This window comes from Hetaerina americana, unplaced genomic scaffold (assembly GCF_022747635.1).
Source record: "Hetaerina americana unplaced genomic scaffold, ioHetAmer1.1.p SCAF_1, whole genome shotgun sequence".
NCBI classification, from domain to species: Eukaryota; Metazoa; Arthropoda; class Insecta; order Odonata; family Calopterygidae; genus Hetaerina; species Hetaerina americana.
The window spans coordinates 67,659,933-67,682,273 of record NW_027286069.1 but is presented as its reverse complement, the minus strand read 5'-3'; the positions used below and the strand labels follow the sequence as shown (position 1 = coordinate 67,682,273).

The 22,341-nt window shown below is 35.3% G+C and overlaps 1 protein-coding gene across 2 annotated transcripts in view; it reads left to right on the top strand.

The window, feature by feature from the left end:
• gem (transcription factor CP2 like gemini) overlaps positions 1–22,341 on the top strand; it is a 58,287-nt gene that overhangs the window by 34,861 nt on the left and 1,085 nt on the right. For both annotated transcript variants that reach the window (XM_071591082.1, XM_071591074.1), the window contains 9 exons: positions 454–662; positions 4,076–4,220; positions 4,632–4,844; positions 5,566–5,760; positions 6,516–6,626; positions 7,855–7,946; positions 14,840–15,104; positions 17,847–18,046; positions 20,520–20,824. In XM_071591082.1, coding sequence (XP_071447183.1) covers positions 454–662; positions 4,076–4,220; positions 4,632–4,844; positions 5,566–5,760; positions 6,516–6,626; positions 7,855–7,946; positions 14,840–15,104; positions 17,847–18,046; positions 20,520–20,824 — 1,735 coding nt within the window. The remainder of the gene's footprint in view (positions 1–453; positions 663–4,075; positions 4,221–4,631; positions 4,845–5,565; positions 5,761–6,515; positions 6,627–7,854; positions 7,947–14,839; positions 15,105–17,846; positions 18,047–20,519; positions 20,825–22,341) is intronic.

The following is a 22,341-nucleotide window of genomic DNA, read 5'->3' as shown; positions in this document are numbered from 1 at the left end:
ATCAATATTACCCTAAATGAAATTATTTTTATGGAAAATACACCAGGTGTTCTTCATATCAAGAGTATACCATTCTGAGTGTATTTTCCCCAGCTCTGTCAGTAGGTACTTCAGTTCTAATGTACATGCTATTATAGGTAGTTTAAGTATTGTTATCAAAGTCAAACGTGATCATTTTCTTATTTGCATCATTTTAATTGTAATTCTGCAACTCTCTCATTGTAAAAAAACAATCACTGAAGGAAATAAATATGTCATTTTTTTATTCCTAAATTTTAAAAAATATTTTAATATTTAAACAAAATATAGCAACAAAGAAACGTGATAATTGTTTAATTAAATTATTTGCGTTTTTTTACATTATTTCATTGGTTTTAGAAAGTTTCTTGCACATACCCATTTTGTCAAGAAAACTAATTTTGTGCATAATATTTTTTCTCGATTTAATTTTAGATGGGGTCTCCTGTTGAGGATGATGGAAGTGTATGTGAAGGGAAGAGGGAGGATGAGGGAAGAGTCACGGGTCCATTTGAGGGACTGGAAAATGAAAAAAGGTTGGGAGTCACTAATGGTAGCAGTGAGGCATCGCCCCAGGGTCATTTTCATATACGCTTTGATAAAAATTCAAATATGGAGACAAATGAGCCAGTAGAAGATAGCAGGTATGTCAAAATCCCCTAAAAATGGTTCCTTCCCTACATTTCATCAACTTAGAAAGTGACAGAACTTGAGAAATCTGCATTGTATTTTGATTTATTTTCCAATTTCCACTTTTGAAGATTAGGTGTGTGAACATTTTCAATATTTCTCATAACCCCTGCACTTAAACACATTGCCATGTACTCAACTTTCTGGGAAAAAGAAATATAATTATCCCAAATAAAGAAACTCAATCAGTGAATAAAAAAGAAATCAGTTAATTCACTCTTCATCAAAAAATGTAGGCCCTGCAGCAATTTGTTCATTACAATTTGAGCTCAAACAACAATATACAGGTATCACCTAGCTTTTGAATCTGTTAGCAGGTTAACTTTCCGGCATTTTAATGTTTATCAAACTATGTGCTCGAAATTAATTTATAAAAATCACGATACAATAAATCTGAGTTGAAAATTCTTTAGGAAACTGATTTTCCAATTCCTTTTTTGCATAGGAGATTTTTCCTGATATTATATAAGAAAATATTTTTAAGACTTAACTGTTAGAACCGCTTAAAACCTTATCTGCAAGTTTCCTTTTATGAGTGTTTTATTACTCCCTTATGTGCAGGTTACTTCTTAATGATGGTCCCCTTTTTCTAAATTTACGAAAAATATAGAAATTTTACTGAGCAGTTTCTGAGAAATGTAAATAGAGAAAGTTTAAGCATGCAAAGGCCAATTAAGCTGTTGGTTTATATCAGAGGCCAAGAACACGTTCCTAAGCTCTTTGGCAAATGCTCAAATAGTCTTAAAGGAATGGAATATGCCATGTGTTAACTCATTTTGAAGAGGGGCTTAATCCATACATCTGCCTGGAATGGAATTTCCATGTCAGAGTCGTGTGGAGTGGGGATAGCTTAATGAAGTCTGAATTACTCATAATCAGCATTTATTTAATTACCCCTTGAAACTGCTGGCTGAATTACCCTGGTTGCTTCTGTAGTGGTTGAGACAGGGAGCACATGGTTAAGAAGCGAAGTTGAACTTTCTGAAAGCAAGTCGCATTGCCCGATCTTCGAAGTGATGTTTAAAGATGGCAGTCTGTACATAAAGGCTGAAAGTAGTGCTTGTGTCTTTTTTGAAAATTCAAAATACTGTCCTTGATATGTATGTATTGTGAAGTCATTCATAGAAACATTTACAGATGAAAATATATATATTTTCAAGATCACAACAAAACATTTGTATGTGGCCTGTAAGGTACATACTTTCTCCATAATTGTGAGTTTTCATGTCTTTGGAAAATCTAACCATTTCCACTTGTTTAATATGGTGAAAGTAATAAAATAGTAGCATTGAAGATCCAAAATCACAATCTTATAAACAAACATTTTGTTTTCTATATTTTGTTGAAGGCACAGGGTATGCAGCCCAAATAGCAACCCATTGACGATCACTTCATTAGTAATGCTACTGATAAAGTTCTTAGTTTCTCAATATGCCTTTTTATGATCCATGGAAGCATGAGTTGAGGGTCATTTATGCTGGTAGAATACACTGAGTGATGTCTGTGCTTTTTATACTGGTTATGTACCTGGTGTCTTGTTTTTATTCCAGGAGACATGCATGACAGGATAATGACTGTATTGTGCATACAACAGGAAAAATGTAGGCATGTGACTTCTTGTAGAATATTTAGTTTGAACTTTAATTTTCACCTGGATTTCACCAACTTGAGTTACTTATGTTACTCAGTCTCCTCATCACTTTTTCCACTGCATCTGTCCTGGGATGGCTAATACATACTATCAATTGAATAAAAAATAGAGCCACGCATTGGAATATCTCTTTTAACACTATATCTAACCTAGATACGACGTCTGTCCAATAAATACGTGAACTGAGGCCATGAAAACTTAATTTTGCAAAATTTAGTCTTCATCGATTTTGTTCCATTCAAAGTACTCTCCATTCAATGCTATGCCCTTATTACATCTTCTTTTCCACTCTTTAAAGCACCCTTGGAAGTTCTCAACAGTTAAGCTTTTTAGTTGTCTCGTCTTTCATTCTATATTGTGTCCACTTCCCAGTGATGTCCCCTCATCACATTTTTGCATTTTGGGGATAGGAAAATGTCGCAGGGGGCAAGATCTTGCAAATAAGGAGAAGGGTCAAGGATGGTGATCGAATTTTTTGCTAGAAACTGGTGAACAATCAATGTTGATTGTGCAGGTGCATTGTCATGATGAATGATCCAGCCTTGAGTCAAATTTGATCGCCCACGATGCATGCGATCACTCAAATGCTTGAAAAAACTAAGGTAGAACTGAGCATTTACGGTTTGTCCTTCAGGAAGAAATTCATGATGAACAACACTTTCGACATCAAAGAAAAATTGGAGCATTACTTTGATTTTTGATTGACTTTTTCTTGATTTTTTGGTTTGAGGTTCATCTTTTGCTTTCCACACCTTGCTTTGCAATGTTCAATGTCATGCTCGTAAAACCACAATTCATCACCATTGAAAAATCTAGCATTATTTTCAAGTGACTTTTTCCAGTCAGTAACGCATTCAACTCTTTTCAACCTTTGATCTGGTGTCATCAGCTTGAGCTTGATTTTTGCACACATTTTCTTTAAACCCAAATGTTTGGTAAACATAGTGTGCATTGTTGACTTTCCTAAATTCAGTTCATCAGATATCATTTGGACAGTTTTTCGATGATCAGTAAGGAGAAGGGATCACACACGATCAATGTTGTCGTCAACACAGGTGGTTGAAGGTCGTCCCGGCCTTGCATCATCCATGGCATCTTGTCGGCCATCTCTAACATGCTTAATCCACTTGAAAACGGATGCTTTCTTCAGAGCATTATCACTGTAAACAGCTGTCAACATTTCAGTAACTTCTTGACAACTTTTACTGCTCTTCACCAAAAAATTCATAGCTCCATGATTTCTTCAATTTCCATTTTCGACAAACAGTAAAAACAAGGACAACATAAACTGACACCATAGGCACAGCTAAACGATTCATCAAGCACGGATGGCTCATTGGGTCTCTGGCAACTAGCGCCGCTAATGGCCGGTGTTATAGTCCACGTCATGGCCAATTTGCATATTCATGGGCAGACCTCATATTATTTGTATGATGTAGCATTATAGTGCGACTAGATATAGAAAATCAAAAGTCATAAATACAATTAACCTTGGCTATGTATGTTTCATAAATTACAAGCTTAGATAGGGTTTCCTGCAACACGTCTTTATTTCAATATTTGGTTGTTTGTTGATAAGAGATGAAACAGTCTTGATAAATTCTTACAAACAAACATGGTACTTTAAAATACTTCAATAATTTATTATTTTGAATGTAATTCAATTTGTTAATTAATACCACTAAAAGAACATTTCTCCAATCTCTATTTATACAGGTTCCAGTATGTGTTGGCTGCAGCAACATCTATTGCCACAAAAATAAATGAAGAAACTCTGACTTACTTAAACCAAGGCCAGTCGTATGAAATCAAACTTAAAAAGTTAGGAGATTTACTTGCTTACAGAGGAAAAATTTTCAAGGTACTAACTGATAAAATTTCTATGGAATAATAATAAAAATGACTTAGTTGAAAGTATGAAATGTGTATTTTCATTTTCTAATTTGTTTCAAAATAATAAATTGAAAAGTTAAACTGCATTCAGAGCTTAGGCAGTGAATAAGTATCAAGCCCTATCAATGCCAGCATGGTTTTGTTGTGGATTGGGATTACAATTTCAAGGATGGAGAGAGAATAGTATAGAGAACATGTACTGTGTGAGAATAGCAAGTATCGCAACAAAGACATTGTCATTTGCTGAGATTATCATGTTAAAAATCACAGAGTGAAAACGACTGGCATAATGATAATTTGTATGCTTGGATAAATAATGGGTTGATATTGCATAATTAAACAATTAATGTGTATGTTTTATATTCTCTTTGGATTTCAGAGTATTATCCGCATTTGCTTTCATGAGCGCCGACTTCAATATGCTGAGAGAGAACAACTAGCAGCTTGGCAGCAGAGCCGCCCTGGAGATAGAGTGCTGGAAGTGGATGTTCCTCTTTCATACGGTGCCTGTGATATTGTACAAGACCCTTGTGCATTAAATGCTGTGGAATTCCTTTGGGATCCAACAAAAGAAGTTGGAGTGTATATAAAGGTCAATCCAGCTTACCTTATTAATAGTCAAATATTTCTTATATGGTTGTGTAAATACTTCCAAAGGCACTCAATACACCTTGGCTTTGAATGATTTCCATACTTAATGATTACACTCATAAATATTACTTAATCAAATTTTTGACGGGAAAGAATGTAAGCTAAAAAAGCAATGGTGCATAAATTTGTGATTACATGATATTCTGGTATAATTATTATGTTATCCTTAAGGCTTTACACCCTTAAAACTTTGATCTGAGTCATACATGTACATACATTAAGAAGGAAATTTTATATCTTGAATTATTTGGAAAAGAAAGGAGGCTCATCACTATGGCCTCTGCTATATCACATATGCAACTCTCGTATATTTAATCATTTATCATAAAAAATTCATGTTGATAGGATGTTTTTATTATACTCCTGAACCATTTTCCCTTGATACGTTTTTAGTAGAGTAAATTCTTATACATGAGGTTCATATTTTGTTATTATATTATTACCTTTTTTCTCAATTTTGATATTCAGTTCTCATATTTGATATAAACTAAAGCCTCAAGTTTTTCTTGTGAAGTGGACATAATTGAGCATTTCAAATCTATGCAAAACTGTGTGCTGTAATTGGTTTTCTGAAAATTCTGAATAAGTCAACATCCTATGAACGACTCAAGTATCCATGAAGAAACTCTTTGCAATATCATGAAAATTTTTGTCAAATTCAGGTTAATTGCATCAGCACAGAATTCACACCCAAGAAACATGGTGGAGAGAAGGGTGTTCCATTTAGAATTCAAGTGGAAACATATAGCCAAGCACCAAGTGTAACTTCAACTTCCCCAACTGAATCTCTGAAGAAAACTACATTTGTCCCTGGAAGACGTCTCCATGCAGCTGCGTGCCAGATTAAAGTTTTTAAGGTATGGGCTCCTGTTTTATCGATGTTGTTAATTATAATAATGATTGCCTTGAATTATTAAGTCATAAAAAAATTAAATATTTTATGGAAATTTAGGTGATAGTCAACCTAAAATATGGATAGATTAATGTCTTTATTCGGGAAAAAATATAAGCATCCTAATATTATTGTAAAATGTAAGCAGCCAACTGCCTTTCATGCGTGACACTTGGCAAGAAGGAAACATTTTTAGGAAGAGAAGAATGGAGCTGTAGAAGAAATTTCTTGTTTAGTATGTTTCAGAAATTGGTGGAATTTTTCCATCAATCTCTTTCGGACTCTCTTCTATTCCTAAAAGATTTTTGTCTATGCATAGACATTACACAATGTATGCGCCCTCTACCTAGACATCATATTTATTTGGAGTTGTACACTTATTAAAACAGAAATAAATTTGTTGCGTTGGGCAGGCAATAACAACTATGTAGTCATATTAAACTGGTTAAATAATTAAATTAACATTACTGTGTAATTAAGTATTAATGAAGTGAACTTATAATACTTGGTTGCTTCAAATAAACGTTTTCACTAATCACAGTGAAAACTGGGCTATGATATGAAAAATACATAGAATTATTGAGTTATGGTAATTCAGGTCATAATTCCATTTCAAGTCATATTTCCATTTCAAGTCAAATTTCCATTTCAAGTCATATTTCCATTTCAACGTTTGAAATAGCTAAGGGAAATTTTTGAGCTCTTACTTTGATTTTACAGTTGAAAGGTGCTGATCGGAAACACAAGCAAGATAGAGAAAAGATTCTGAAGAGGCCTCCATCTGAACAAGAAAAATATCAGCCTTCATATGAGTGCACAGTCCTCAATGATGTATGTATGATAAGGTATTTCGGTTTCTACCATGGTTGCAATTACGTGTAAATTCAAAGAACCTATTTTCATTCATATTAATAAAAATGCAAACAGAAATATCTAAATTGTCTTATTGCTGAAAAGACATTAAGGAGTTCCCATTCACTCAGGGGATACTAAAAATTTTTCTCTTGTTTTTTGGACCATTTAACCTGTATAGGAATATCTTTTTAAAATGTCCTCTCAACTTTTTCTGTTATTACATTTATGCTAGTGTTCATTTTTATATAAAATAATTCAATATGGATGGCATAGAATCTGCCCTGCAGATGAGCTGATCCTGATATTTAAAAATCTTTGAATCAGTTGATATTCATCTAAAATATTTTATTAGAACTCCCTGAGCATTACCTTAAGTATTATTTTTTTAAATATAACCCTGAATTTGATTCAATTCTGTTCCCTGTAAGTACTTACATGGTCATTAGTATTTTAGAAACAGTATGAAAATACATAATGGTCCATAGTTGCATAAAAATTATTCATCGATCTTGGGGTAAAATCAATGGCCATAAAACCATAGGCTGTAAACTATTGCTCATTTAAAATCAGCATTCTCTACATTTTGTAATAAAAAATTGCAACACATGTGTATGTGAGTCATCTGGCTCAATTGCAGAAGACCGACTTGGGAGATTCAGTTGGAAGTCAGAAAAAAGTTTTATAAGCCACCTGGTCTTGATTTTTTCTTATTTCACATGAGTCCAACCAAAATTCTTGTGTGTTATTCTTACTAATTCATTCTAACTATTGCCTTCAGCAGTAGAAGTGCAAATTTTCACCAAGTGTAAAAGCAACACTTTGGCATGTGTTAATTTGGATGATTTTATTAAACTTACCAATTTTCCATGAAATTGTTGAATATATCAAAATTTACATCATTGTGTTCCAGTTTTCAAGGAACATTTAAATCATCTATTCAGGGATAGAATTTTAAAATCATCACTCACTCCATATTCACTAAATAGCATTTTTATGGATTCTAACTTTATTGTAAAGTAAGGTATGAATGTTCATGTTTTCAATTAATTTTGTTAAATAATTTCTGCCATTTATTGTCAATCAACAGAAGTAAAAATTTTTCTGATTTTTGAAAGGGATAAACAGAATTTTATTAAATTATTGTTGGTTTATAAACGAGAAAATTCAATATCAGTGATATGAAAAATATTTCTTTTTAAATTAGATTAACTCTGAGTCAGTTTACTTGGGATCACTAACATGTGGACTTGGATCAACCCTCAACAATGGAGGAAGTTTCAGTCCCTCAGAAAGCAGGTGAGAGCAACATTTAATTTCAGCTAATAAGTGTTGTGATCTTCTTGCAGCGTGGTGACGAAACAGGATTTAGGATCTTCAGCAATTATTGAGACGACATGTTCAACTTAACGTGGGGCCGGAAGTGACGTTTAAAAAAAACGACTTCCTACTTTTATTCTACAAAAACAAAAGCAAACACATACAAACATCGCTCAAGCCAGCCCAAAAGAGACAATGTTACCAACCTTGTACAAAACAACAGCAACTTGATTACACATATACAACACCCTCACTTAATCTAGTTGCCCCAGACATTCACATCCTTCATGCAGTTAAAATGTTTTTTCTTAGATAAACTTTTAGTTAGCATATCTGCAGGCATCTCATGTGTTGACTTAAATTTCACAAACACTTTACCATCTGTCACAGCTGTTTTTACAAAATGGAACCTTACATCTATATGCTTAGATCTTTCCTTTACATCAACACAATTGGCATTCTTAACTGCTGACTGATTGTCATTATACATGCACACAGATTCTGTGCCAAATATTTTTCTGCAATCCTGTTTCAAAATTTCCCTCAGGATTCGACACAATATAATAGCTTTCTTGGTACAAGCAGTTAGGCTGACATACTCTGCTTCCGTTGTGGATAAAGCCACACAGGATTGTTTTTTACTTTCCCATGCTACAGCCCCTTTAGCAAATTTAAAAACATACCCTGTACGAGATAGTCTATCAATCTTATCACTGGCAAAATCTGCATCAGCATAGCCCTCAAGGAACCCACCAGATTTTGAGTAGGCAAGGCGATACGTTGATGTGCCCTTTAAATATCTCAAAACCCTTTTTGCCAACTTCCAATGTTCCATATTAAAGCTATTATTAAACTTACTTAATTTTGAAACAGCAAAAGCAATGTCAGGCCTAGTACAGGTCATTGCGTACATTAAACAACCAATTAATCCTTGATAAGGTACATCAGGACATTTATCTGGATCTCCAGGAGCTACATCCAACCCAACTTCCATGGGTGTAGAGGCTGCACAAGCATCAGACATGTTAAACTTAACCAGCATGCTTTTGATGTACTCTTCCTGATCCAGTTCAATTCCCTCACTGGTTCTAGTTAACCTCATCCCTAGAATACTTTTGGCGTCTCCAAGATTTTTCAGCTCAAAATGTTTTTTTAATGATGAAACTAACTTGTTCACAGTGTCACCATTCTTACAAAACACCAAAAAATCATCCACATATACAGCTATTACACAAATATCAAGTCCAATACCCTTAACATAAATACATGATTCTGTTGTCAAATTCTTGAAACCAAGACCTTTAAAAATACTCCGACATTTGTCATACCATGCCTTGGATGCTTGTTTTAAACCATATATTGCCTTATGCAGCAAATACACCTTACTCTCCGCCCCTTCAATTACAAAACCTTCAGGCTGCTCAATGTAAATTGACTCTTTAAGATCACCATTCAAGAAGGCTGCAGTCACATCTAGATGAGTGATATTTAAATCTAGCTCCACAGACAATGCAATCAACAATCTCAAGGCAGAATAACTTACTACAGGAGAGAATGTTTCATGGTAATCAATACCATACTCCTGGGAATAACCCTTTGCTACCAGCCTTGCCTTGAAACGCTCTATTTCCCCAGCTGCATTCACCTTTCGCTTGAAAACCCATTTACATTTTACAACTTTTTTGTTTTCAGGCAAATCAGCTAAAGAAAGGACGCCCTTCCTTGCTAAAGCTTCCCATTCTTCCTGCATGGCCTTCCTCCATTCATCCCCATTTGAAGACAAAGCTTCTTGAACAGTCTGAGGATCACAGTACAAAGACATTGGTTGATTACAGGCTGAATTAATTGATGCCAAAAATAAAACATGATCTGGAAATTCCTTTGGTATTCTATTCCTAACAGGATACCTACTTTCTCCCGGATCAATACTCTCCTCCCTCTGGCTATCATCACCTGAGCTTGAATTTTGCCCACAATAGACACGACCACTTCCTTCAGTCTCAATGTTTGAGGTATCATTATTACCCTCACTACTTGTGCTAGTGTTTTCATTAGTTTCAGCCTGATCATTTATGCTGACCTCTGTCTAGGGCTGGGAGGTGAAACACACGCCCCCCCCTAAAAGTTCAGGCAGAATAATTGTATTCCTCAATGTTTTCCCAGTTAAATGCTCTTCCCTGAAACTGTCCTCAAAAAACACTACATCCCTCGCTTTTGTTACTCGTCCAATGTTTTCAGGATTCGCCAGGAGATAACCTTTGGATTCCTCACAATATCCGACAAAGTAATACCGTTTGGATGTGGCATCTAGCTTTTTTCTCATGGCCTTGGCCACATGAGCATAGGCAATACAACCAAACACCCTCAAATGACTAAGGTCAACCTTATGACCTGTCCATCTCTCCTCAGGTAATTCATTCCCAATTCCCTTAGCTGGTACTCTATTCTTTAAATACACAGCTGTTTTACATGCTTCAACCCAATAGCTCTTAGGTAACTTGCACTCGGATAACATGCATCTAGCCCTCTCTATAATGACGCGATTTGCCCTTTCAGCTAGCCCATTCTGCTCAGGATTATATGGTATCGTTGTCTCATGTTTTATTCCCTTTGCTCTAAGCTCTTCTTGCAGAGCCCGCCCCATGTACTCACTACCATTATCCGTCCGCAAACACTTAATCCTGTTCCCCGTTTCATTTTCTACCCTAGCCTTAAAGGTTACGAAACATTCTAGGATAACATGTGTTTCCTTGCCTTTAATGAAGAAGGCAAAAATTTTTCTAGTGCAATCATCAATAAATGTGAGCATGTACAGTTCTCCCCTATTGCCAGGAGGGTCCATTGGACCACACAGGTCTGAGTGCACCAAACTCAGCTTTTCACTCACCCTTTCCGTTCTCGGTCCCACAGTGAAAGGTTTTTTAACAAGCTTTCCTTCTACACATGCCACACACGGTTGAAGAGGCTTATTACATGGATAATCCAGACCACTGGCACGCCCCCTTAATGTCTGCATATTTTTATGCCCCAAGTGCGCTAACCTTCTGTGCCATAATAGCTGAGAATGATTCCCTTCAGTAGTTGCAGCTAATCCCACAGCACCCTCCCTGACAACATTGTCACCTGAGGTACACTGTTTTAAATCTAGACTGTACAACCCATTCTCCTCTGTTCCCGAGGCTTGAATGACTCCCTTTACATGTAAAGTTTCAGCATCAAATAGTTTGCACCCAGATGAATCAAATAAAACAGCAGTACCCTTTTGCACTAACCTATTTACAGACAACAAATTAGTTGAAAGATCTGGCACATAATTAACATTTGATATGGTGGCAGTACTTCCCTGAATCAAATCCATTGATGCACTACCAATACCTGACACTTTGATTTTGTCATGGTTAGCAACTGTTACTTCGTCACTTGCATCTGGTCGAAAATCTGAAAAGTACTCCGTAGTTCTTGCCATATGGGAATTCGCCCCAGAATCAATGTACCATTTATGACTCCCCACTTCACAACGAAGGGCTGTCAACCAGGCAACTGGATTCCCTTTCTTGGCACCCCCACTTGATTTGCTGTTCCCGCACGACACCTTTGCCCCTTCCTCGGGACAATCGCTCTTGATGTGCCCGATCACTCCGCACTTAAAGCACCTGGCCTTTCTCGGATCGAAGGTGGACTTCTTGTTCTGCTTACCTCTGGCCCCGGACGTACTCGAACTCTGCTCCGAGGACGATGAGCACTCTCCCTGATGCCTCTGGTTCCGCTTGGCATAGAATACAACCTGCTGCTCCTTGGAATCTGTGGCCCGTTTGTACCCTTCCTGCAGTAGCCTCTGCTTCACTAGGTCAGACTTGATGACCCCTGTGACTGTATTCTCTAGAGCCATTCGAAACGGTCTGTACTCAACCGTCAGGCCCCGCAGCATCAAAACCGCGAGCAGCTCGTCGTCAATCTTCTTGCCAATGCTTTTTAGTTTCGCATCGACTGTTGTGAAACGTTGAACATAGTCCTCCATATTTGTGCACGTTCCCAAATTGATGTCGAACAGCTGGTCTATAAGGGCGACATGCCTGTTCACACCCTTATCTTCATAGGTGTGCTGCAGCTTGTCCCACATACCTTTGGCCGTCTTGCACTCCATGACTTCCATTTTCGGTCCTTGTTCTAGTAGCAAATATATTTTCGCCCTTGCTCGCTGTGACTGCTTTCGTTCATGAGCTGACGCGTCCATTGCTACTTCACTCTCCACGTAGTCCCAAAGGTCTTCGTGAAGCAAGTACATTTCCACGTCCATTTTCCACTGCTCGTAATTCACCGATCCTCGCAATTTATCAATTTGAGGCAATGAACCTCCGTACGTGATGTTGTTGATGACATTTGATTCCATTGTACTTGTCATCCAAACACGAGGCAACAATTTACGAGTACAGCTCGGTTGACTACAAGGCCGGAATCAGTTTAATTGAACCTAATTATCTCATGCAAACTGATCTCACACTCCTATTTCCACATTCTGGGCCCATAACCTGTTGTGATCTTCTTGCAGCGTGGTGACGAAACAGGATTTAGGATCTTTAGCAATTATTGAGACGACATGTTCAACTTAACGTGGGGCCGGAAGTGACGTTTAAAAAAAACGACTTCCTACTTTTATTCTACAAAAACAAAAGCAAACACATACAAACATCGCTCAAGCCAGCCCAAAAGAGACAATGTTACCAACCTTGTACAAAACAACAGCAACTTGATTACACATATACAACAATAAGCTATTGCGATAGTAAAATGAACTGAATCATTTTGTAATTGTTTTAATGCATTATGCTTTTAAATCTTATTATTTATGAAATGTTTGTTTGAAATGTGTAATAAAAGATAAGATGAGGTTTGATAAAAGAGTGTCAAGATATTAAGTCACTCAATCCACTTTCACAGAATAAATACCATTAAATACAGTTTTATGAGTATCAATCACTTATAGTGTATTAAGCGTGAGAATGCTGAAGCAGAATTGCAATATGATGCTCTGACATTTGAGGGGAGTTACCTGAATCAAGAACCAGAATACATCCTATAACCTTAAAATTACAATAATAAGGTTCCAATTATCTATATTAGTAAAAGCCTCATGCCACTAGTGAAAATGTGGGTGTATATTGTTAACATGAAAGGAGCTATATAAAATTGAATAAGATACTAGCTACTGAACTATATGAATTGATATCTTCATTCACATATACTCCTTTAATAACCCCTGAATGATTTCATTTTGAGGCATTCTTAGAAGATCTAAAGATTACACATACACTGGAACCTCTCTTAACGTGAACCTTGTACATGAAGTAATTTGCTTAATGAGCAACAGTATTTTTTCTTTACAAAATATTTTTTATTTGCCCAACAAGCAACATTTTGCATAACAAGTGAACAGGAGAGGGAAATTCCCAGGATGATGGTGCACCTGCTGCTTCAGTTTGCATTTAGAACTCATTCCGCCATATCTTAGTGTTGCCAGTGATCACCTTTTCCAAATTGTGTTCTGACGTATCATTTGTGATTTTTTGTGCATATTTTTTAAAGTTTGATTAAAAAGCAGTGAGAAGACAGTTGTATGAGAATAAAAATAACCACAGAAATGAAAAGGAAAATCATTCAAAAGCATGAATGAGGTATGAGTGACTGATCCAGTATGCTCATACAATCGGTTGATATCAATGATTTGCACTATCGTCGAAAAAAAAAAATTAAGGAGATAGATGCATCAAAGGGAGTGACAAGAATATCTTTGCAACATCTACTTATTCTTAATGATGTTGAATGGCTACTTCTCAAATGGATTGACAAAAAGCAATTGCAATGAATCAGAATTAATGAGAATAAAATTTGTGAGAAGGCAAAAGTGATTGATGCTGACGTTGTTAAGAATGCGCCCAGATCTTCAATGGCTGAAGAAATATGCGTATCATTCAAATGAAGTTGTGGATTTGTGCACCTCATTTATTTAATAATAATGCTGTGTTGCATTTCCACAAAATTTGAAGCATTGATATAAACAAATGTCTCTAGGCAGCTTTCCAGAAAAAAAGAATTGGGTATATGTCTTAAATAATAAATGAATTATTTTGATTTTTTTTGTTTTCTTCAAATTTAATTCACATTCAAGGTTGGTTCTTCCTGCGATAGAAGAAAATATGAAGATGGTTCATTATCTTAAACAATGTATTTATAATTTTCTTTGAATAAACCTTGTTGAAAATTTATTTTGTTGACATTAAACATATTATCGTATTTTACGTTAATTTATGTGGGAAAAATTGTTTCACTGGATGAGTGTTTCACTTTATAAGTGATAGTCTGGAATGAATTATGTTTGTTAAGCAAGGTTCCACTGTATCTTTAACTTTAAGGGAGATTCACTACAGCAAGGTGGCATTTGAATCTGTTCATTCACCAATGAAAACCATTTAAAGGATGAGTAGTTTTGATGTTGCATTACACAGTCGTGTAAAATCTAAAATTTATAGCAATGGAATTATTAGAAGTTCCATATACCAATAGAAAAATGATATGAATGATCCTTGTAAATAGCTGTTTACATATGTATCATCAGTACATCATACTGTTGTAACACATAACGTTGCCATCATGTCTAACAATGACTTTTATTTACTTGGGAGAGCATTCATCTTTTAAGCACTATATGAAGTTATTGTCACAATTATTTGTTCACAACAAGCTGGTTTCATCTCATTTCAGCTTCTTAACAAAGGCATTAATTTTAAGCCTAAACCAGCTTGAAAATATTTGATTGGTGTGCTTATGAATATTCATGATTATTTATTTTTTTGAACATTGTTATTATTTTGCAGCCATAATGTAATACCATCACCAGGGCATGTCAAAGAGGAGGGTAATAGATCACCAGGAGGGAGAGGCATCCAATTGCCACATACCTCTATTCCTGGGCCGGCGCCATCAGTGGCACCTATACAGGTCATTCCAGATAATTTGGGTCCCCATCATCAATCACCGCTCGCTGTCAGTTCAGCCTCAGTATTGCCAAATCCCTCAGCTGGTGTGGTGGTGTCTTCTGGGCAAGATGGATCTTCTGATGTAGGCATTGATGACCTTTGTGTAAGTGATGTTTATGGGCTTCTTTCATAGTCTAGGTTTATTAACGATCACAATTTGTTTATGGTATGAATGAATATAGCTGAGAATACTCCAGGCACAATTAAAAACATTTTACTTGCACTTAAATCCAACATAGCTGGAACAGTTCATGCATACTTTTAAAGTTTTGTGTATTTTTACCCAGTTTATCCCATTTTACGGTATTTTTACAAAATTTCATTATATCAGCATCAGTTTTGAGGAAGTCAAATACTTTTAAATTTCCAAGTTTGGCTGCTAGAAATCAAAAACTTTTACATGTGGGTGTCTGCTCTGCAGTGTTTATTTGTAGCAAACTTACCAACAAAAATATTGTAATATTTTGTGTGACGTAAATTTCTCAAAAATCATTTCGCAACATGTATTGACTTAGTGAAAAGTGTTTTTAACCAGGACTATTGTCAACAGATTATTCTTATCTTGGGTGACTAGGTATAATATTCCTGATGCTAATTGATGAGATGGGGTGCAGCTTAACTCAGGCGATTCTACTTTTGTTTTTGATTGTTTAATCACTTGCTTAGTGACATTTACATCAGTAAAATACTGCAGTGAATTCATGTGGTGTTATACTTGACCTTGTTCGGTCATCTCTCAAAGGTTAGAAAGCATAAAATGGTCTTTAATGTATTCTCCTTATTGACGACCACAATCCCCAACTATGCACCAAACTGAACCTGGCATGTAAAGTAGCATCATCATAGTATTAGTGTATGTATATGGTTTTAATAATTGATTTTGTATCTATCTCTATTAACTAATAAATGATTGGCAGGCCAGAATTTTTGTGCTATCTTAGCATTGATGATGCTATTTCTTGTTTTTCACTCAATTATGAAAGATTTTATCCATTAATTCACATGAGTTTCTGAAATTAGGAACAATAAGTAGTTACCCTAAATGGTTTTCAGTTGAACCTAAAAAACTATCAAGCACAAAATACTTGCCCATAAATCTTTTAAAATCTCAGGTAAATTAATTCTGAACTACTTTATTTGAATTATGTTGGTGATGTAATTAGCTGCTTAATAAAATGTTATTCTAGTTATACTAATACCATGCTGAACAATATAAATTTTAAATAATTTAAAACAATTTTGTAATCTCTTAAATAATCTTTGTAACTCCCAAAGATTACCTCCTGAGCTGTTTTTAAATGACCAAAAGGATGTAAATGCCCATGATATATGTATGATTTTGTCATCACTTGCCTTCCTAAGATGCACAACCATACAAGACTTCTATGTCTACTGATATCAGGCTTCCCTAATCATTTCACATTAGCTCTCTAAATATCCCAAAAAATGCATTACTATCTAAGTTAAAATGTGTATTCCCCTCATTGTGTTTGGGAACCGGATACATTCACCCTTCCTTGTTTAAGTATCATAGTGATTCATTGATGTCTCCACTGTGTATTCATTTCAAGAAACCCTAAAGTCGTGGAAGTTTTCCTTAAGCATTCATAACTGGTTATATTATAACCATGAATATGATTGGCAACCAAAGGGATGTTATCAATTTCCCTAGAATTTTCATTCAGTCTGTGTTTGCAAATATCATTGAGATTTTCATAGCAGGTATTTCTTAAATTTTTGAGAAAAGCAATTGCTTTTTTAAAGAAATGCTGGGAATTAGTGTAATGGTAACTTCGACTGGGTTGATGTGAACACCAATGTGAGTTTAGCTGCGTAAATATCATTTGATTTGACCCGGCTTCAAACCTGAATTCTTCGTCTGGTAGTGAATTTTGCAGAGATATTGATTATGTCAATCCAGCTGAAAGTTCTATCAAAAGTTTTGTCGGAAATCATATTAGAAATGCTTTCTTTTTATTTACTTCTTATAATTAAAATATGTATCTTTTAGATGTTTAATTTATTCTTTTATACATTAACGGGGTCCAGTATAAAAGTAATGCTCATTCTCTGGGAAAAATAGATTTATAGATCCTATTAGTCCAAATGCTTCAAATTCTTAAAAATACTCTCTCCCTGCATCAATACACTTGCAGAAATGTGTCTTCCATGCCTTGAATGAACCATGAATTTCCTCAATAGGAATGTTTCTCAGGAACACTGCAACATCTTTTGGATGTTTTCCATGGTCTTCCAATGCTTTCCTTTAAGCTCTCTCTACAGTCAGCAAAACAAAAAAAAGTAGCATGGAGCCAATTCAGGAGTGCAAGGGGGCTGGGGAACTACCCAGGGGGGTGCTGCTCCAGGTCAGGGAGTTGTTAACGATGAAGGACGTGTGGCTGGGGGCATCTGGTGTTTGGCTGGGCACTGGACGCTGTGCTACAAAGTCAAAAAAACAAAATTCTTGCAAGGCATGTCTTTCTGCTCAGAACAAACTGGCGACTGGCTGCATTGGAAGGGCAGACCCCCTACCACATTTCCCGACCAGTTTTACCACGCTGCCATGGATAGTTTTGGCATAATAAAATGATGTGTAATACTTTCATAATGGATCATGTTTAGTATGTAGTCAATAAGATACCTATTCTGTTTCATAAATCCTGTAATTTGTATGTAAATCTCTCTTTTTATTTTTGCATTTTTAAATGAAACTTTATAAAAAGGGTTACACCCGTTTAGAAAACATTATTTGGAGTTATTCATTAAGGAGGTTCAGTTTACATTACACAGTTCTCAAAGTCAACATCATGTTAGTATTATCTCATGAAAAAATATTTTTTCACAGGTTAATGCTCACATACCTCTAAGCAGTGATGCCTCATCAGTAACAACAGCACAATGGCTCCGTTCAAATCGATTTTCTTCATATCTCCATACGTTTGCTTCATTTTCTGGTGCAGATCTCCTTAGACTTTCCAGAGATGACCTCATCCAAATTTGTGGACTAGCTGATGGAATTAGACTTTTCAACGTTCTGCATTCAAAGTAAGATATGGAATTTATTTGATTAAACCTTATTTGTTGATAGTAAAATATTTAGAATGTGATTGACTTTCATTAGTTGTTAGTGGTTGATCTTTTTTTATCATGAAGGTAAAATTATCACACAGTACTCTAAATTGCCTGTAAAGTTATAATTTCTATTTTTACAGTCGCTAAATGGCCAAATAAATCCATATAAATATTTAATTTAGCATTGACACATTTAACCTTGGGTACACCAGTGTGATTGAACAGCTTTATGTTTTGCTCCTATAAGACATGTAGTGTGACTTTTTATACTTTTATTATATTCTCTTTGCAAGAAGTATTTGAATGAGATTGGCGTCAAGTATTGTTGTGGCATGTATATATTAGGTGTGGTGGCCGACAACTAAGATCATTGGTGACAGGGGTTGGATGTTCAGGGAATGGAAGAAGGGTTAAAAAAAACTTGGTTTCAGCTTTGGCCTACTCTTAATGAAATCTGTCAAGGGGTCCTCAATTAACATCCCATTAAATGGACGACATTCTCCTAGAAGTGCTCTCCACATAGCCCCCAAAGTAGGGATCAGGATACTACTGAAAAATCCTGCCATCGCCAAAAATCAAACTCGGCTCTTTAGAATGGGGCCCGAAACCAAATGTTTTACTTGGTATTCTTCTTTTTAGGGAAAATCATATAGAAGACCAGTATTGAATCAAGTCTAGTGATGAGTTTGAATATTGCATTGAAGTGAAGAATTAAGATTCTCATTCAAAGTGCATCAAAGCCCTTAGTTGCTGTTTTGATTTTTACTTCAAAGCATACCAAAGCACTCCTTAAGTGGCCCTGAAGGAATTCATGTTTTTGGATGAACTCTGGTTGAGTCCATTCAATAACATGAGTTTCTCCAGGGCCACTTAAGTAGTGCTTTGGTGTTCTTTGAAGTAAAAATCAAAACAGCAACATAGATCTCCAAAGATTCCAAGAGCTTCAAAGAGCAGTTCAACTCAAAGATTGAATTGGCTTTAGAAAAAATATAATGAAAAGGGAGTGCATAGCCAGAAGAGCATCACAAATCATGGGTATTTCAAATTGAGAAAAAAATGCAATGTAATGCTTGATACCTGTAGACTGAGAGTTGAAATGGCATCTGATGTCTTTGGAAAATACTATCTACCACTAATGTTTAACCTTTTTCTCATTTTCATCTTGGGTTCATATGGCATTTTGGATTTCAGTGACATAGAGGCATCATCATTGGATGCAAATTCTTGTTCTGAAATGGATAAAAAAGTGAAAATATTTGGAACTAAATTACTCAAAACTGAGTTAATTTAGAGTATTTTTGTAATAGTCAGTATAAGTATTCTATACCAATTACAAATGTGTGTTTACTACCAAAAGCTAATGTTAAGAGCCCAAGAAAGCCTTCAATCATTAGTCATGTATTTTCGTAATCTTTAAAAATATTTATCTGTGTAACTTACGAGTATATGTACTCAGGAATGTGATGGCCAGTACCAGTTTAAACTTAAACAAACTTTCATTTGATATATGATAACTACTATTTTCAAGACTAAAATTTTTGTTTTGAGAACATTATGCAAAGTATCTAGTCCAGAGAGGGATATATAGTATAATATTTTTGGCACAGAAAAGACATGAAAGAATGTCTTTGTTATGCCTTTTCAACCCCTTCCACGCCTGTCCTTATAGTACACACACCTTAACAAGGGGCCTAATAAAGTGTTAGAAAGGGACAGGTAAGGTAGACGTAGTATGATGTTGCAGATGTAAATAAAATTCAATGAGGACACCTAGTATAAAACATCTGAAAAAATACCCTTTCTCCTTTGTAGAAGGACTGATTTACCACAGTATAACTGATAGGTAATACTGATTCAGTCGCAATTTTAATAGAGTTGAAAAGGTTTGTGATGTTAGATTGTGGAGGGAATAGCATTGTTGTTAAATTTGATGTATGAAATTCATAAGTTGGTTATGGCTGAATCATCATTTCAATTTTATGTATCACTATTTGTTCTGATATCCTGCATCTCTGTAAAGTCAACATTAACTGTGTTTGGCTTATTTGACATTTTTATTGCTTAAGTATTTGGGGTAATTGCTCTGGAAAATGTAATTTTTAGTCATGAAAAATTACTTATATTTGGGTATACCTCTTTTAGAGGATGGTTTGCATTTTTATAGTCAATGGGAAGTTGCTCATTTTATCATGGTAGATAAGACAAGTCATGGTGTATTGGTGGTCACTTCACCAATAAGGTGGTGTTCAGTAAAAACCTCAAATACAGTTATTTCTATGCCTATCATGAATCAGGGAGTAGAATGGTAATCAGAATTGGATACTCTATGCTACCAGATATAACGTGGTACATATAAGATTAGAGTGCTGATTGGAGAGATTGTCAGTAACTCAATGTATTGATTGTTCAACAAATGATTTTAAAAAGTGTTAATTCTTATTTTCAGAACTATCGCTCCTCGGCTGACTCTCTACATGTCCCTTGGAACAGGAATAGACAATGATTCATCTGCTGAAGGTGAAGATGGATGTGGAAGGACATCAGGCTCTTGCCCTGTTTATCATGCCATTTATCTAGAAAATGCTTCCTGTCGAGAACTTGCAGCAAAGGTGGCCAGACTTGCTGGAATTGCTTTTTCAAGGCTCCATGATGTTTTTGTGCAAGGTCCATCTGGTGTGCATGTAATTTTAACTGATGATGTGGTGCAAAACCTGGCAGATGACTCATTGTACACAGTTGAAGTTATGAGAGGTGAGTTAATATCTCAAGAGTTGATTGAAAATCTGGTAATGTTATGTGCAAGCAATTCAATTTAATTTTGATTCTTAATTTGACCCAGTTAATAGAGAAGTATTTTATAAATGTAACATAAGGTCATACACCATGTGATGTTGACTTCCCTCAAAACTTATGACTTTTTTTTCCCATAAAACCATTTTGTTGGTATCCTAATCAGTCATATTACAACCGAATTTTTCACCTTAGTAATCTACCTGAAGGCCTCCCAAATAAAGGATCGTGTATTACTGTGGGAAACTTGTTGCGCTAGTAATTTGGTAATTTTAAGGTAATTTGGTAAATTTAAGGTAATTTGCTGCACTCCATCTTTCGAGGGTAGGTTCAACCACTCTTACCTCATCTCCGTATCTTTCCCCATTCCTCTCACTGTGATTGTCTTAGTATTTTTTCCAGCTCTTGCTCTCTATTCTTAATTTATGATGTTCTGATGTTGAACTTTACCTCTTATTTGTTTCCCCTCTAAATTTTTGGATTGGATTTGATCATTCTCTAAGCAAATTCTGAATTTTCCTCGCACATTATCGGGAGAGTTGGGAACACGATGTAATTCTCCCTTCGAAGTTGGGAGATGGGGTTGGGAACTGCACTTAGCACTGCTCTCTTGCAGTCAGGAGGTTCTTATCTATGCTAACAGATAATAGTTCCAGGATGCGTTATATCCTTAAATGTATGCAACCCGCGTTATTTTTCCTCGATTGTAGTTATCATTCATTACCCGCAACACAAATTTCTGATTATTCTACTGCATTTTGTATTCTTTAATATTCATAATTAAATAAGCATAGAATGTAATAGTAACTATCCTATATAAAACCACATTAAGCATTTAATCTACTCTGTTCATGTTTGCTAGGATGCCATATTTCTGCTCTGTACTGAAGTTTATCACCTCGACAGGGACAGTCTATGCTGAGACTTGAGCTCATGACTCGAAAAATTTAATGATATAAAATTATATAAATACAATTAAATATATTTGTCTTTTTTAATGAACTACTGAAGGAGTAAATGTGGCAAAACACTATAACTGCATCTTTCTCTGATGGTCCTACATTCTATAAACTAAGTTATAAATTTGATATTTTAAAAGTGGATCACAAGATAAATTATAAACATTTTAATCTCATGCATGTTATTGTTTCTCAATGAATGGATTATATGTAGTTTCTTAATCAAATTGCCTGGTTGGTGAGTTCTATCGTACCATTATGGCTACCACATAGTGCCGTCACTTTTATTCTTCATTTTTCTGCCATTAAAGTTTTACGATGTTCTTGATTGTGAATTTGCACTGATTGAGAAGTTTTGATAATCAAATATAGTTACTGAGGGTTATGAAACAGCTGTGGATAAACTATTTTTCTTGGTGAGAACTTGGGAATATTTATTTTAATGTTTCAACTCTAGAAATTGAACTGTTTTTCCGATTTGTTTTTCCTATTTTTATTTATAAATTTTTAAAATTTGTT